Here is a 17053-nt window from a genome sequence, read left to right as displayed (position 1 = left end):
CAATTTTAATCAAGAAAACCAGACTGCCTGATAATAAATTATTTACAAAAGACCTGCATGAATAAAAGCAAAATGAAAAAGTGGGCTGCATGGCCTTCAAGTAACAAAAAAAGTTACTGACATGGATATCCAGCAGCCAAACAATGAATTTACCAGTCAGTAACTGGCAGAAGTACTTATTAGGTCTGAGTGGTATTCCAGTACTAAAAAAGTACCAAAAAAAAAAAAAAAAAACAGTTTTAAAATGGTATGATACCAACATTTTGCCAATTTTGGAAGAAGTAAAAAGTATTTCTGAAAGACCTTGAGCTTGGCTCCTCATTCTTTCAATCTCCAATGTGCTATAGACTCCACGAAGGACAAACCCTCCCCTGCCCCTTTAATGTACTAGAGGAGCATTTCTTAAAACTATGGGTTGTCACTTGATTGTGTAGTAACATTACAAAAATTCATTCCAGTTTGAGATCTGTGCTGAGTGATATGCTTGACGCTATTTTTCACATTGTTTATTGCAACAGTATGTGAAACAACTCCATTGATGCATCATAGACAGCTTTTATTTCTGTGGCATGAAAATATGTTTTCCTCAACACCCATCTCACAAACTATTAAACATTCAGCTTGAAAAGATATATAGCAAAGATGTGTATAAGAAAGGGAAAGAAAAAAGGAAATTGATAGACGAGCTTGTGAGGTGATGAGACTGTGGCGCTAGACTGACAAAAAAGAAAAACATTTTCCAACATAGCAGGCATAATAGAGATGCTTTCCATGGCGCCTGATGTGCTGCATACCCATATGCATCTAAATTGCATTTTGTTAAGTTTGAATGCTGTATACATTTGTATAAGTCAAATAATTCATGAGTCGCTATTGTTTTGTGATGAACCCTGTTGCTAGTGGCATTAAACTAAGTGAAAAATTCAGAGCCCTGTAAAAAAAAAATCAGAATGTAAATAAATCAGCTGACGGCCTCTAATCAACATTTATAACTTAAACTAAATCTGTTCAGTAAGGAGGAGTGAATTCCACAGCTAAATTAATAACAAGGCACTTAACGAACAAGGCACTTAACGAAGTGGACAGCAGTAGAATGCAACCAAGCTCATAATATCACAAGACAAGGAGAAACACGATTGCACAATACAGTAAAGTGAAGATAGATATAGATACAGGCACATACAAATTTATTTATTTATGTATATGTTCCCCTATTGAGTTAGTTTTGCAAATGTTTGGTACAAGATGCATTTTGATTGCTGTAGACTCCATGCATTCAACTCTCTCACAAACAGAGTTAAACACTTTTATTAAAAAAAAAAGTGTTGCTTTAACATTTGCAGTGTTTTCATTTAATGACAAGACAAACAATTCTTAAGATTTTTTACTTTCAACTGTAATCCGCGCAATAACGTGACATGGAGCAATTTGCTGCGGTTCCTTGAAAGAATTTTTCTTTTTTTTTTTTCCTGTAAACATGCTATCAAAGTCCTGCATGTGCTAATAGTTTTAAAAGCAAACAGGAATATGATTTCCACTGGACTTTGCATTTTTCACTTCATAGTACCTTTGTGTAGTTTTCCACCAAAGCACACATTCCCGATTTTGGTGAAGGTCTAGGTCATATGTGTTTTAAGGCATTTTAGCATGGACATGGATCTTTTTGAAAACAATGTGAAAATTCCAGTGTGTGGAGATGAGTTGTCATTTCAAAACTCGGTTCTAAATTGAAAATGTTATGTGCACAATTCCCATAAGCCATCACATTCCTTTCAGCACACTTTAGACTTCATGTTGAACAAACCACCATACCTTTCCCCTTCTTGTCTTCAACATGCTGTGGACTCTACAGGGAAGAGCAAATTTTGACATACTTGAGAATCCAAAAGGAAACCATAGCCTGCAGCAAAGTATGGAGGTGCGTGTTTATGTGGCACACAAGGTTCAATACACATTTGTGCAGTGTATTGGGTACAGTAGCGATTGTGTGACCCAATTGGGGAAGGAGTATGACGGTAAAATAGGGTCATGGGGAGTTGTCTTATTCGCTTCATTACTATTTTGGTAACTGTACTTTGATACCGATACCAGCTTTTGGGCCCAAGTAAAATTTTAGTATCAATACAACACTAGTATCTACATGAAGAAAGCACAGTTACAAATCTAAAACAGCTGACCCAGAAGTTTTCCCATTTTTTTCAGATTATTACGGTCACATGAACAGAATAATCATGAAATTCTTACTTGCATATGCTAATTAACATGCAACACATCACAATTTACAAACCAGTGTGACAACTGTCATAGTGTACTTACATATGTATGCTAGTATTCCTGCAAATGATCTAATCATCAGTAACTTAAGTGATTAAGCGGATTGTTTGTGAAACTTTCTCATCATTCAAATGTGGGAAAAAGTGCCTGGAAATTGTACTGATTTTGAAAAGAGTGCTCCTTCTTTATCCAACCAAAGGAAAAAATGAAAAATTAAGTAACAGTTGTCATCAGATGCAGACGTGACACTGTCTACTTCTCCAACACTATTTTTAATTTGTAGTAGGAGCTGAGAACCTCAGTATATCAGATTGAGGAAAATAAGACAAGTGGATTTGTTTCATTAAAAATGAGCTTAATACATAGCTACAAGAAACCAGTAGAAATGCATCTCTGACTCATATCTGTGGTAGTTCATCTCTGATTTGTGGTAAAAAAAAATTGTACCAAATGAATAAATAAAAGAACAAACACAGCACTCATTGTATCTCCCCAATTTAATTTTTTTTTACATACTCAAAACAAAAATACTTTCTCCATATTTAGCACAAGAATACAGTACACGGTATAAATTTCAGTATAAATTCACCAAATTATATGTAAGATGCAATACCACTGAAGTTTACGGTTTATATCATAGTTTACTTTAAAGTCATATCTGTTTACTTTCTTTCAATTATTTTTTTTTACTAAAAATATGAAATATTTGGAATTTCATTTTTTTGGCCTAAATTTGATCAATTAGTTAATGAATCAATTCTCCTCCTCCTCTGTATTGATACATATATAACCTTAACCTGCAAAATTAATAAAAAATACATTTTCAGACAGAAATTACTTAAAAGACAATCAAGAAAACCAGTGACATGCTTACTGCTTACATGCCAAGTCTTAAACTGTTTACAGTACTGGTTATCTGCAAGTGCTCAAACATGCTTTGAGTTGAAATTTCATTGTCAAATTCATACATAGAAACCCGAAGACATGAGAGAGGAGTCATTACTGATGGAAAGAAGACGTAGAGGAGGATCATGCAAAAGAGCAGTTTGACAATACCAGAATGTTGAGGGGAACATTGGATTACATCAGTGACTAACTGCAAGACTCTCTCAGAAAAGTACATGTGTAAGGCACAACACTTCAGAAAATACATAGCAATCAGGTCTTTTTGGCAGACTTTTTTTTTTTTCTTTTTTTTTGGCATTTCATATTTCTCTAAAACAATCAAATCCATGTTTAGTTTTAGTACAAGTTTTAACTGTAAGCCTATTTGTGAGATGGTTACACTTTAATTTAAATTACCCCTTAGCCAAGAGTTGCAGTTATCTAGTCTTAATGATTTGTTTACCTTTTGCAGAGTCTGTGTTTCCTATGTTATGCCAGCTTCATGGTGATGATGAGGATGATTACTATTATTATTGGTGGATTATTATCAATGTTGTAAGCCTAAAATATTTTTGTCCTCCACCTTGTCAATGTTTATGATGAGTCAGTGCCCATGTCCTTAGGTACAGTTTTTGACGGCTATAAATGTTTCACTTCATTAAATGAAAGGGGGCCAAAAAACAAATCTTGCACACCTCCTTAAAATAAAAATAGTTAGTTGTGCCCCTGGTTTAAAACTCAAAGTAGGAAAAAGTTTTTAAACAACAAAAAATTACCTAACAGAAACATACATTTTGATACTATAACAAAAGCATCAGATTAAATCAATGGTATTTTGCAGAGTTTAGGTGTTTATAGGTAAAAAATGTTCATTTTAAAAGCTTGTAGTTCATGGTTTAAACTGAACAGAAAATTACAAAAGTTTTTCTTTAAACAAAATGTATGAACAACCGAGCAACTTTTAACTTTAAAAGAACAAAGCTAAATAATTCAAATTTACCCAAAATCTGATCAGATAATGAGTGCAAGCTGTCCATAAATGTTCATAAGATTCAATCCATTCATTCTCAAGTTAAAAACCTTTACCAAGTAAACACAAACACACACACAATAGCCTCTAAATTAGTATTTTTAGAATGTAGATATATACTTCAGTGTGCCTTGACATGGACTGAAGCCCTATCCAGCGTTGGTCCATGTCTTGTCCTCAATGTTGCCAAGAAAGGCTCCACCACCCAACAACGCTGAACTGGATTAGGCAGATTTGGGACAGATATATTATGTGTTAAGACATTATGACTCATATCGCCTATTTGTCTCAGAGGGCAATTTAATCCATTAATTTGCAGTGTTGTAATGTAATGAAGTAATAATTCTTCATTATAGTACTTAAGTATTTTTTGGGAGGATCAGTACTTTACTTGAGTTTATATATTTCTGACAAGTTTCACTTCACTATATTCCCTAAGTGAAAAGTATACTTTTACTCCGATACACTTCCCATAAGAATCTTCGCTACAAAAAAAAAAAAAAAAAATATTTATTATATATATACACAGTATATATATATATATATATATATATATATATATATATATATATATATATATATATTTTTGTGGAAGCCGGCCCGGACACAGACAGGCGGACATGTTTAAATCACCCTCAACATGTTTATTATATATATTTACAAGTTAAAGTGCACCTCAAAACCCCCAAAGTCCTAGCCACAACAAAATGCCTTCACTTCTCTTCAGGCCGCTTCCTTGCCTCCACCAGAGACGTCATCATCTGCACTCCTGACTCCAGCCATTGAATGAAGAGAGGCGGCCCCTTTTATAATCACCCGGATGGGCTCCAGGTGCTTCCAAGCAATCTTACACTGACACGCCCCTGTGTGGCAGAAGTGCCGGCTGTATCCCCGGAAGCACTCCAGGTGTCCCTGCTCCTCTTCCCACTAGAACTTCCGGGTGGCGGAAGTGCTGAGGTCCAGGGCATTTTAGGCACGGGGCGCCCCCTGCCGGTGACCACGGGCCCCTACAGGTAGAGCTTCAAAGCTCTGTACCCGTGGCTCCCAAAGGAACCAGGGTGGTCGTCCCGCCCCATGTGGTCTGGGGAAGGCTATATATATATATATATATATATATATATATATATATATATATATATATATATATATATAAAATATATTTATCATACACACACACACCCACATACAGACCTACTCCGAAAATAAGCCCTAAAATGATTTTCAGATGAAAAGAAAGGCGCCCAAGGTCAGGTTTATACTTCACGCGATGCGACGCATGTGCCCGAAACATCCATTAAATTCCGAGGACACCTTTCCACAATATCTCTGAAAAGGGTGTTTAATGATTACATCCATCAATCAGGGGATGCGCCCATTCCAGCAGCATCGGCGTATGACAGAAACAAAATTCCTGGATGAGGCATCAGCTCATCCGAAGGTGAACACAAGCACACACACACTAATGTCATTGTAGCTTCACCAAACCCCCAAACCTTCTTGGCTTTGGATGGAAAACTAAGCACACTGTGGAAACTCACCAGGAAAACATGCAAACTCCAGGCAGGGATCACAAGAGACGGGACTCCCTGCGAGACAGCAGCTCTACTGCTCTGCCACCACGCCGTGTGTAATTATTAGCAGTATTCATTATTTAAACAAAGTTAACGATTTTTCTGTAAAATGTAACATACATATTTTAATGCATTTCATCATGAAAGTGATATCTATACTAATAAAAGGCAAAGCCCTCACTGACTCACTCGCTGACTGACTCACTCACTCACTCATCACTAATTCTCCAACTTCCCGTGTAGGTAGAAGGCTGAAATTTGGCAGGCTTATTCCTTACAGCTTACTTACAAAAGTTAAGCAGGTTTAATTTCGAAATTCTACACTTAACGGTCATAACGGTCGACAATGTCCACCATGTTGAACTTTCTTATTTATGGCCCCATCTTTACGAAATTTAGTAGGCGGCTTCCCGGCGCTAACCGAAACTGATGTACGTACTTATTTCGATGGTATGACACCAGTGTCGGCATCCATATTGAACTTTCCAACGTCACTAATTTTCCAACTTCCTGTGTAGGTAGAAGGCTGACCCCCATCTTCACGACATTTGGTAGGTGGCTTCCCTGCGCTAACCAAAACCGATGTACGTACTTACACTCACCTAAAGGATTATTAGGAACACCATACTAATACGGTGTTTGACCCCCTTTCGCCTTCAGAACTGCCTTAATTCTACGTGGCATTGATTCAACAAGGTGCTGAAAGCATTCTTTAAATGTTGGCCCATATTGATAGGATAGGATCTTGCAGTTGATGGAGATTTGTGGGATGCACATCCAGGGCACGAAGCTCCCGTTCCATCACATCCCAAAGATGCTCTATTGGGTTGAGATCTGGTGACTGTGGGGGCCATTTTAGTACAGTGAACTCATTGTCATGTTCAAGAAACCAATTTGAAATGATTCGAGCTTTCTGACATGGTGTATTATCCTGCTGGAAGTAGCCATCAGAGGATGGGTACATGGTGGTCATGAAGGGATGGACATGGTCAGAAACAATGCTCAGGTAGCCCGTGGCATTTAAACGATGCCCAATTGGCACTAAGGGGCCTAAAGTGTGCCAAGAAAACATCCCCCACACCATTACACCACCACCACCAGCCTGCACAGTGGTAACAAGGCATGATGGATCCATGTTCTCATTCTGTTTACGCCAAATTCTGACTCTACCATTTGAATGTCCCAACAGAAATCGAGACTCATCGGACCAGGCAACATTTTTCCAGTCTTCAACTGTCCAATTTTGGTGAGCTTGTGCAAATTGTAGCCTCTTTTTCCTATTTGTAGTGGAGATGAGTGGTACCCGGTGGGGTCTTCTGCTGTTGTAGCCCATCCGCCTCAAGGTTGTGCATGTTGTGGCTTCACAAATGCTTTGCTGCATACCTCGGTTGTAACAAGTGGTTATTTCAGTCAAAGTTGATCTTCTATCAGCTTGAATCAGTCGACCCATTCTCCTCTGACCTCTAGCATCAACAAGGCATTTTCGCCCACAGGACTGCCGCATACTGGATGTTTTTCCCTTTTCATACCATTCTTTGTAATCCTTAGAAATGGCTGCATATGAAAATCCCAGTAACTGAGCAGATTGTGAAATACTCAGACCGGCCCATCTGGCACCAACAACCATGTCACACTCAAAATTGCTTAAATCACCTTTCTTTCCCATTCTGACATTCGGTTTGGAGTTCAGGAGATTGTCTTGACCAGGACCACACCACTAAATGCATTGAAGCAACTGCCATGTGATTGGTTGATTAGATAATTGCATTAATGAGAAATTGAACAGGTGTTCCTAATAATCCTTTAGGTGAGTGTATTTCGGTGGTATGACGCCACTGTTGGCCGCCATATTGAACTTTCCAATGTCACTAATTCTCCAACTTCCCGTGTAGGTAGAATGCAGAAATTTGACAAAATTTGGTAGGCGGCTTCCCACTGTCAGCCGCCATATTGAACTTTCCAACGGTCTTTGTTACTTATGGGCCCATCTTCAAGAATTTTGGTATGCGGGTTCCCCATGCTAACTGAATCCTACTTACATACATATATACGTCCATAGCTTGCAGCTCGGTCACCGTGTCAGGCAGCGTTCGGTCCCCCATCCCAACGCCTCCCACGTTGTTGGCTGCCTGCCTATATAAGGCCGTCCGTCGCTCCAGTCTCTACATTCCCTTCCTTGCTTCGCCACGGGATTCACGTCTCCCTGCTGATAACTACAGCCTTTTTATTTAATCCACGGCTTCTCCGCTGTTTTATTGTTTATTTATTACGATTATAGTTATTGTTTAGGTATTTTAGACTTACTTTACATTGTTCAGGTACCCATTTCCTTCATCATTCTAACCGTACCCCCATTAACATGTCTATCGAGGTGATCACCATCGATCAAAGAACTGTCACTTACTGAGTGGTTTCCATGCCCAGAGATGGCACCTGCCTTTTCCATTCTCTTTGTTACATATTGCACGGCCATATCAGGCTCACTCTTGATATCCGTAGGAAAATTGTGTCTTATGTATTGAATGACTGGGACAGGTTCAAGGTGTGGACTGATGGTGGTACAGGAGATAATTATACTACACAGGAGCACTATAAGAGTGAAATGCTTAAGCCCTTCAGCTATGCATCTGCATATGAGTTGATGGCTGCCGCTGAATTGTTCGGTTGTCACTTTCAGGTGTACCGAAATGGCTTAATATTTTACACCTTTCGAAAACCGCCAATGCCTCTTAAACATCTTAGATTCACAGGTGACGATTTCAGTAGTGGACACTTTGATGTTTATGAATGTTTAAACTCTCAAAAGCTGGATGTGAAGTTATCGATGAAACCGGTTGTATACTTACAACGCTTGACAGATGCCGAATGTCTCTTCAACACAAGTCCTACAAATACTGTCTTAATTGAAACAAACCATGAAACTCAAACCGATTATGACAGCAGCAATCCAAGCTGTGAGATTTGAAACAAGATTACTGTTCACATGGCCAACTGTACGTTGCATGCTCAAGAGTAGGCTCAGCGCACAGCTTGGTCATATTACAACCGGAGGGCCGAACTCACAATGTGGTATACAAAGAGATCCTTAACAAATAATTATTGGTATATTTTCCCTTAGTTAAAAAAGGTTTAATTTTCTTCTTAATAAAAATTTTAAGGCAGCTCTTCGCCGCTGCGAAGAATGGGTATTTTTCTAGTCAAGTATAAATCTAAGAATTTTAAATGTGCAGAGAGCTGGAATATCATAAATTTAATGTGTTCCGTGTGGCGATCTATTGCTGCTGTCAGATCAGGAGGAAGCCCCAAAAGTGCGCAAACACGTTTACTACTATAAATTTAAATGAAGATAAATAAACTAAACTCACAATCTCACTGGACACAGCCTCCTCCTTCTTCCATTTGTTGATATGCGCTAGTCAGTTAATAAGAGTACCGGGTGACGCAGACACTCACTTCACTCTCACATGTTCAGCTTTGCTCCTGTGCAGATAAAAAAAACAGCAAAAAACCCCTCTAAGGCGAATAATGCTGTAAAAAGCACTGCACGGCCCTTACTGGAAATTAAAACTACATTTTAGGAGTAAATGGTACCAATGGAAAAGAAATACTCAAATGATTCAAAATCACGCAAAATAAATGGTGTTTCCAAAATGTTTTTTTCTTTTTCTGTAATACTTACATGAGAGCAATATATAATAAATATATGCCTAATGACTTCAGAAGAATACCAGTCCTTTACAAATACCTGTCTTACGGGGGTTAAACAGTTTTACAGATGCAAGAATTGAACTGGAGTGGGGCTTACACTTATAAAAAAAGCACTCTGTACATGTAATGTGCAGAATATTCAGTTGTGTAAGCACTAAAGAATGTTATGAATATTATGAATAATTTCTTGTCTAAATTATGAAAAACAGTTCACATGAAGAAAGTTTCTTCTTTTAATTATGAGCAGGTAAACAGACAAGTGAACAAAGTTTTAGCAGACCATACAATTTACCACAAATCCAAAATGCAAGTAAAAAAGAAGCATCTTTTAGACAGCTGGATAAGGAAGTGACACAGCATGTAAGGAATAATTTTTCAACTAATGAAGTAACTTCTACTATTATTTACTATGTACAAATAAACTTCTTGACTGTATGTCTAATTATGAATGTTGTATGCTGTTAAATGAGTCTAAAAGAAAATAGGCCTTCAATATTTTATGCATCAGGGACTAATCAAACTAGCTTAATTAATTAAATTAATGGAAATAATTTTTTTACCACATACCTTTTATCAGCATAATTATAACTGGGCTGCTGGTATGTCACAATACTACTTACATTGAACTCTGTATTTTAATTATCATTACTGGATGAGCAAATAACATGTAGCAATAACAACAGTACAAGGATGTCCATGAACTTTTTTAAAGATAGATACCAATAAAACATACCTTTTTTCAAATCTAATTCAATTCAAGCTGTTTGACAGTCTTAAAAGTTATATTGAGCCGTATCATCAAGAGTTAAATTCAGCAATAGCCTAAACTTAATTTTACCACCTAACAATCCAGCATGCAACCCTACCTCCATTGGTCTGGCTGAACAAAATTGCATGAGATTGTAAAGTTCAACAGATATAAACTCAACCATCTCAGATCACCTGTCACAAATGTTTATCTCATGTACAACAGAAATGCACAGGTTATCTTCTGAAATTGTCATCCTAAGCACACCAAAGCATTGTTAAAACAGTTGGAAAAACCCTTACCTTTGTCAAAATGATTTGTCTGTGATGTCAGATATTGTGCTAGAAATTATCAGATGTTACATTTCTATATTAGTTTATTTTCTTGTACTGTAGTATGGACTGCCTCTCAAATTTTACTACCAACTTTTATTCTGTTCTAGTCCCAAGCTATTAACATGATCTGAGTTTCTGAATTTTCATTTGATTTATAAAACATCTAAATTATTTTGAGATCATCCCTGACAAATACACTGTATTACTTTCTATTGTGTTATTGTTTGTGGAATAAGTAACCTTTTGAAGTTAAATGATGTAAAAGGCAATATAAAAAATTATGATTACAAAGTTTTTAACGTATTGAAAGGAAGATTTTCACTAACTACATTTAACACTAGCTTTGAAAACCTTGCTGTACTCCCTTTCAAAGATTCAAGAGGACACTGGGAAAAAGATTCAATTAATATATCAGAAAAGGAGTGGAAAGCAGAAATGCAGAGAATTCACTCGAGCTCCATATAAATGTAAAGCATACAATTTTACAACTCAAAATTATATATCGAGCACATCTGTCTCAAATAAAACTCTCCAAAATGTTTTCAGGGCATCATCCAACCTGCGAATGCTGCAACCAAGTCCCAGCCTCACTGGGTCATATGTTCTGGGCCTGCACCAAATTAACATTATTCTGGACAAAAATTTTTAATTACCTTTCAGACAGCCTTGGTCTCACAATCCCTCCTAACCCATTAACAGCTGTGTTTGGGGTTCTTCCAGAGGGGTTTAAAGTGGAGAAAGACAAACAAATTGTGATTGCATCCAATACACTTTTGGCACGCAGACTTGTTCTGATAAACTGGAAGAACCCAAACTTTCCTCTTTTAAGTCAGTGGGAAACCGATGTGTTATACTATTTGAAATTGGAAAAAATCAAATACTCAGAGGATCCGTACAGACTTTTTTCAAAACATGGCAGGAACTAATAAGTTATATTTTAAAATAAGCTCATAAAGCACAGAGAATTTATTAATTTAGGTATATTTACAAGCCTTAAATTTCACGCCGTTTGACTTGCTCTCTCTCTCTCTCTCAGGGGTGGGGATCAATCTGTCCTTAACTCAATTTTTCTTTTTGTAAAAACTTGATTGATTTGTATGGATTGCAATAAAATTAATAAAAGAAAAAAAAAAAAAACCTTCCTGTAAACCCTGGTTCTTTGTAGGGCCGAGAAATTCATATTCACAATTAAAATATAGTGGAATATGAATTGACATTTTGAATATATAAATCTGAAATTTAAATTTTAAATATCTCCAGCCAAGGCTGTGTTACTCAAAACATCCCTATATAACATGTCAGGATTTTTCAATTTCAAGTTTTCATTTCCAGCAAAAACTCTCTTTTGCGTTGAACAGCAGATCCAGTCATCACTGAGATGTACCTGTAGAGATTAAACTAATAATAATAATAAAAATAATCTGCTGAACAATTTGTGTTGTTCAGATGCATGTTAAAATCGAGAAATGCTGCTATCCTGCAAGGAGAGGCTTAGTTGTATTTATTTAAAATTACCACATCCACAAAATTGAGTTTTCAACTTATATTAGTAGTATTAGCACCACCAAAATGGGATACAAAAAGTGACTTCTGTTTGAATGCTACTATTTTCCTGATGCTGCTGCCTGGCAACTGTATATAGCTATAGAACTGGAAGAGATAATAGAAACATAAAGACAATCAAAACAAGTAAATCTGATCTAAGCCAGCGAAACTTAGAGAAAAATAAAAACTTAGGTATCAGCCTTAACAAAAGGATGTAAAAACCAGAAAGCTACATCATTTGCAAGTATAAGATTAATGTTATACAATGACAGCAACTACAGCAAAATTGCAATCTATTTCCAGCAAAGTGACTTGAAACAAATAAATACATAAACAATCATTTTCTTTATTCTAGATGTAACTTCTTCCAAAAATCATGCATTAACCATTAGATCAGGGGTGCTCAAACTCTTTCGGCTTGCGAGCTACTTTTAAAATGACCAGGTTGAAATGATCTACCTACATTAAAAATGCTATATTATATATGCTGTATATATATATATATATATATATATATATATATATATATATATATATATATGGAGTATACTTTATACATGAAATGTATACTGTCGTACCTTGCATAACTGAATAACTCTTAATGGCACAATAACAATTCAATACATTTATGGTCACTACAGTATTTGGATTTAATAATCGTCATGTGGGAAAAAGCTGACTCGCATAAATAAGTAGAGCCGAATAATGCAGTCAAGAAGCTTTTGAATTCAGACGAGTGAAAAATGACGGCTGTCCAATTAACTGCGATTTTAGTTCCCTCTATTTTCTCTTTCTCAGATCGCTTTTTGGAAGGACGTCAGTTTCGTAGTTTTTATGAAACTTCGAAAGTGCCTTTCCACATTTTCTTTGTTTGGAATAGCAATGATAGATTGACAGATCAGACAAATGCACTTCGATTGTGACATTGTGAGAAAAAAATCTTCTTCCAATTCCACATCCAGCCCATACCCTCCCCAAACATTTTTTTTTTTAAATCCCTTCTTTAGTCGATATAAATTGGAAGGTTAATTAGATCACTGAGATAGCCAGAGTTTTGCAGTAGCTTGTGCATTTGATCGTGTGGGCGGGATGACAGAAGAAAAGAGATCTCAGACTGGCCACCCTGTATGTCAATCAAGTGGCAAATGCCATCGGGAGGATATGATACACTAACGTTTAAAATTTTTTTTTGATTGTAACGTGATCTACCTGCACTACCTTTGCTATCCATCGGTCGATCGCGATCGACGCATTGGGCACCTCTGAATTAGATAATGTTAATTTTCAAGACTGTGTGTAATTTTTGATAAACTACTTTTGCGCTAAAACTAAAAATTATGCTTAATTTGAATTTTTTGTTTACAACTGTGTTATGTCTGAATTTACGCACTGACACAATAGATAAATTGAGTTTAAAGTGTGATGGATTTCACTCTACGGTATGAAATTTTACTTCAGTTTTTTTTTTTTATTCTAGTAACTTAAATTTATAGCTCTTGGGCCTTAGATTATCCTGTTATTGCTAAGCAATAATTACATAACTTTAACAGTTACTAAATGGTGTTCTGGTACTTTCTGTTAGGTAAGAAATTACAATATTTTATTTATGTAAGAATCCAGCTATTACTCATCACAATTTGTGCATTTCACTGTTTTAGTCTGTTCAGTTTTACAATAAAAAATCCATTGATGAGCACTGAAACATGGCTAAGGGTTCCAGTTTTGTAACCTGTCTTTTAATAATTGATGGATACCCAAGATTTTGCTAATTGTTGCTACTTCAACAAAAAATAATACATATTAAATGCAGCCAAAAATCTTTGGACACACATAATTGCATGTTTTTATAATCTTAAAAAAATATTGATTTAAAGATGATTGCTTAAATACCTAATATTTATTTCTAAAACAAATGCTAAACTATGTCAATTTACAAATTTCCTTTGAAAACAAAACAAAAATAATCATTATATCATCCTAATTACTATGTGTATATCTTTAAAAAATTATCTTTAAAATGTTGTGGAAGTTATATACTTGATAATGTGTTTGAGACAATTAGTTGTGTTCTGACAAGGTAGTGCTGAATTGCAGCAAAGAATCCACTGCAAAGGAGACAAGTAAGACAAGACAACACAGGCATTGGACATTAGACCATTGTAAATTTTCCTTTGATCTCACAGTCCACACATGTGATTTTCAGTTCTATCTGCTTTGTCTACATGAAACACAGAGAAGGCAAATAAATGCTGACTGCATGTATAGTTACCACTGTGAAGCATGAGGATGGTGGTGTGATGGTCTTAGGCTGTCTAAAAGCCATCTGATAAAGCTGGAAAGTGAAAAAGAACTTCAGAGGATAACCTGGCCTCTACAGTTGCCCAACCTTATAGAGAGCTTGGGCTGGGTTGGACTGGAAAGTAAAGGAAAAACAGCCAATATGTGCTCAGAATATGTGGGAACTCCTGTAAGCCTATAATATTATAAAAGCATCACAGATAGCTAAAACTCGTAAAGCAGGTTGATAGGATGTCAAGATTATGAAAAAGGTGACTGCTTTGAAGAATCTAAAATATAATTATGATTGAAAACTTTCTTGGTCACAGCATAATCTCATATATATTGTTTTATAGTTTTCATGTCTTCATTATTATTCTAAAATGTACAAATGATGAAAAAACTAAAAACCCTTTCATGAGTAGGTACTGTATGTCCATACATGTATACAAAGAGACACAGACAGACAGACTTCTTTGTCAGTGTGTACTTGGCATTACAGAAGCACATGATTTGGGGAGAACTGAGCAGTTTCTTCCACTCCATTAATCACCTGTCTTGTAATACTCAAGATAGTTATAAAAGTTTAAGTACTTACCTAGGCACATGGATGGCTAATGAAAACAAACATTGCTTATTTTAGGAACGAAAACTGTGTTTAATAATTAATTAGTTTTTAAAGGTTAAATGAGCTCAGTGCAATTACATGGAGGTTTGCACAGATGTCTGCACTTCGAGTGAACCCTACATGTTAGGTCTTCACAGGTAAATAGTTATTTTAGGTTTGTATCTGATAAGAATGAAGTTTATTTATTTATTTTTTTAAAAGCTAGTATTGTTAATTACTCTATATGACATATCAATCTCGGAAAGATTTAACTGAAAACATAAAACTAATACGACAATGCTTATTGATTTTAAGTAGACATTTTGAATTTCAGTGAAAAAGGAAACAGTACACACAACACATTCTTGTCCCTTTAAAACAATTTAAAAACAAATACATTCTAATTTAAAAATAACATTTTTCATATTTCTTCGATTTATATTTCTATTGTTGTTTGCAAACAGTACAGAGTCTGCTATTCAATACATTGATTTGTATACCTAACAGTTTAAAGTCAAAGGGCAGCAGAAGAAGAGCCCCGTGCAATACCACCACTTTTCAGTGTACCCCGAGTGGCAGAATAGCTGTAAAAAAAGAATCTGTCAGATTACTGGACTATTTACATTCTACAATTCACTCTTTCAGCTTAACATATTCTCCCAGCATTTTAAAGGCATATAAAGTGTTCCCCCACATTCTAACTCTTTATTTAATCTTTATCTTCTTCTGATTTTTGACTAAAGCACAACAGGTAAAACGAAAAGGATGATCTTTCTGGTATTATGTTAAATAGCTCTTTTGCCTTCCGGTAAGGGGACCAGGGGCACCCCCCAGTCATCCCTTTTGAGTTTGCATGTCTCCATGTCTGCATGGGTTTCCTCCAGGTGATCTCGTTTCCTCCCATAGTCCAAAGACATGCAAGTTAGGAGCACTGGTGATACCAAGTGTGTGGTTCAGGTGTGTGTGTGAGTGTGTATGTTCACCTTGCAATGGACTGGCATCCTGTTCAGGGTTTGTTAGCTGGGACAGGCTCCAGCACCCACTGTGAACCTGTTCTTGACTAACTGGTTTGAAAATGACTAACTGACCATTATGCTAAATGTTATAAATATGTGCTCCCAAAGATGTCTGCTTTACAACTCAAAGTCCACATAAAAAAAACAGAATTGACTATCACTTACCATGAGCGCCCATATGCCATTCACTCTGAGCGCTGGGCTTTCACTCTGGGTGAGGTTACAGAGCAGTTCAATTGCACCAGACTCCAATATTGGCTGCAGGAAGAAAAAAAAATATTTGATGAATTTTCTTTGCTGCACAAGTCAAGGAGTTTTGGAGTACTGTGAAACAGATAATACTGTAGCAAACCCTGGTAACAGAAAATCACAATTTCTGCAAGTTGCAAAACAACTTTTACCAGCAGCCGGCATTTGGAGCCTCAAATAACATAAATATGCCTGAATGAAATTACATACTTTTGTGAAATGTAAATTATATTATATGTAACATAACAAAATCTATGCAGAACTGGTTAAAAACTGCTCCAGTTATGTAATGGTTAAATTAAAAAAAAATTAAAAGAGAAAAAGAGTCAACAGCCTTACTTTAAGATGGGAATATCAGAACCTAAATTTTTGTGCCAGAAAGAAGCCACACTCAAAATGAGCCGAATAACAAAAAGCCACAAGGAAGAGTGCACCCCACCACAGGCAATCTCGTCACTTGAAAACAGAGCAACGACTTAACATTGAATCTTTAAGGTTTAGTTTCATAAAACAGCTTTAACTGCACCATGAAAATTAAAACTGTAACAAGCCAATGAACAAGCAGCAAGCTTGCTTATGTTCATCAAGACAAGGAATAACTTCATCATGTAAACTTCAAGCTTTTACAAGATATTGATTAAATTGGAAACAGAACAGCTTTGAGACATAGCACACTTACTGACCCCTTGCCTGCATACTAGATAGAGTGAGAGGACAAAGCTGACTATAACATCAAGCTAAAATTCCAAAAAAGATACACTAAATGTAAAAATAAAATCAAGAAACTCCAAAAAGCCACAAACTAAGA

General features: G+C 36.2%; 1 protein-coding gene across 8 annotated transcripts in view; it reads right to left on the bottom strand.

The window, feature by feature from the left end:
- armc8 (armadillo repeat containing 8) overlaps positions 1 to 17053 on the bottom strand; it is a 276158-nt gene that overhangs the window by 51883 nt on the left and 207222 nt on the right. For all 8 annotated transcript variants that reach the window (XM_039756304.1, XM_039756308.1, XM_039756310.1 and 5 more), the window contains one exon: positions 16162 to 16254. In XM_039756304.1, coding sequence (XP_039612238.1) covers positions 16162 to 16254 — 93 coding nt within the window. The remainder of the gene's footprint in view (positions 1 to 16161; positions 16255 to 17053) is intronic.

Source organism: Polypterus senegalus, chromosome 6 (assembly GCF_016835505.1).
Source record: "Polypterus senegalus isolate Bchr_013 chromosome 6, ASM1683550v1, whole genome shotgun sequence".
NCBI lineage: Eukaryota > Metazoa > Chordata > Cladistia > Polypteriformes > Polypteridae > Polypterus > Polypterus senegalus.
The sequence above is the reverse complement of the archived record's forward strand: the minus strand, read 5'-3'. Positions and strand labels throughout refer to the sequence as shown.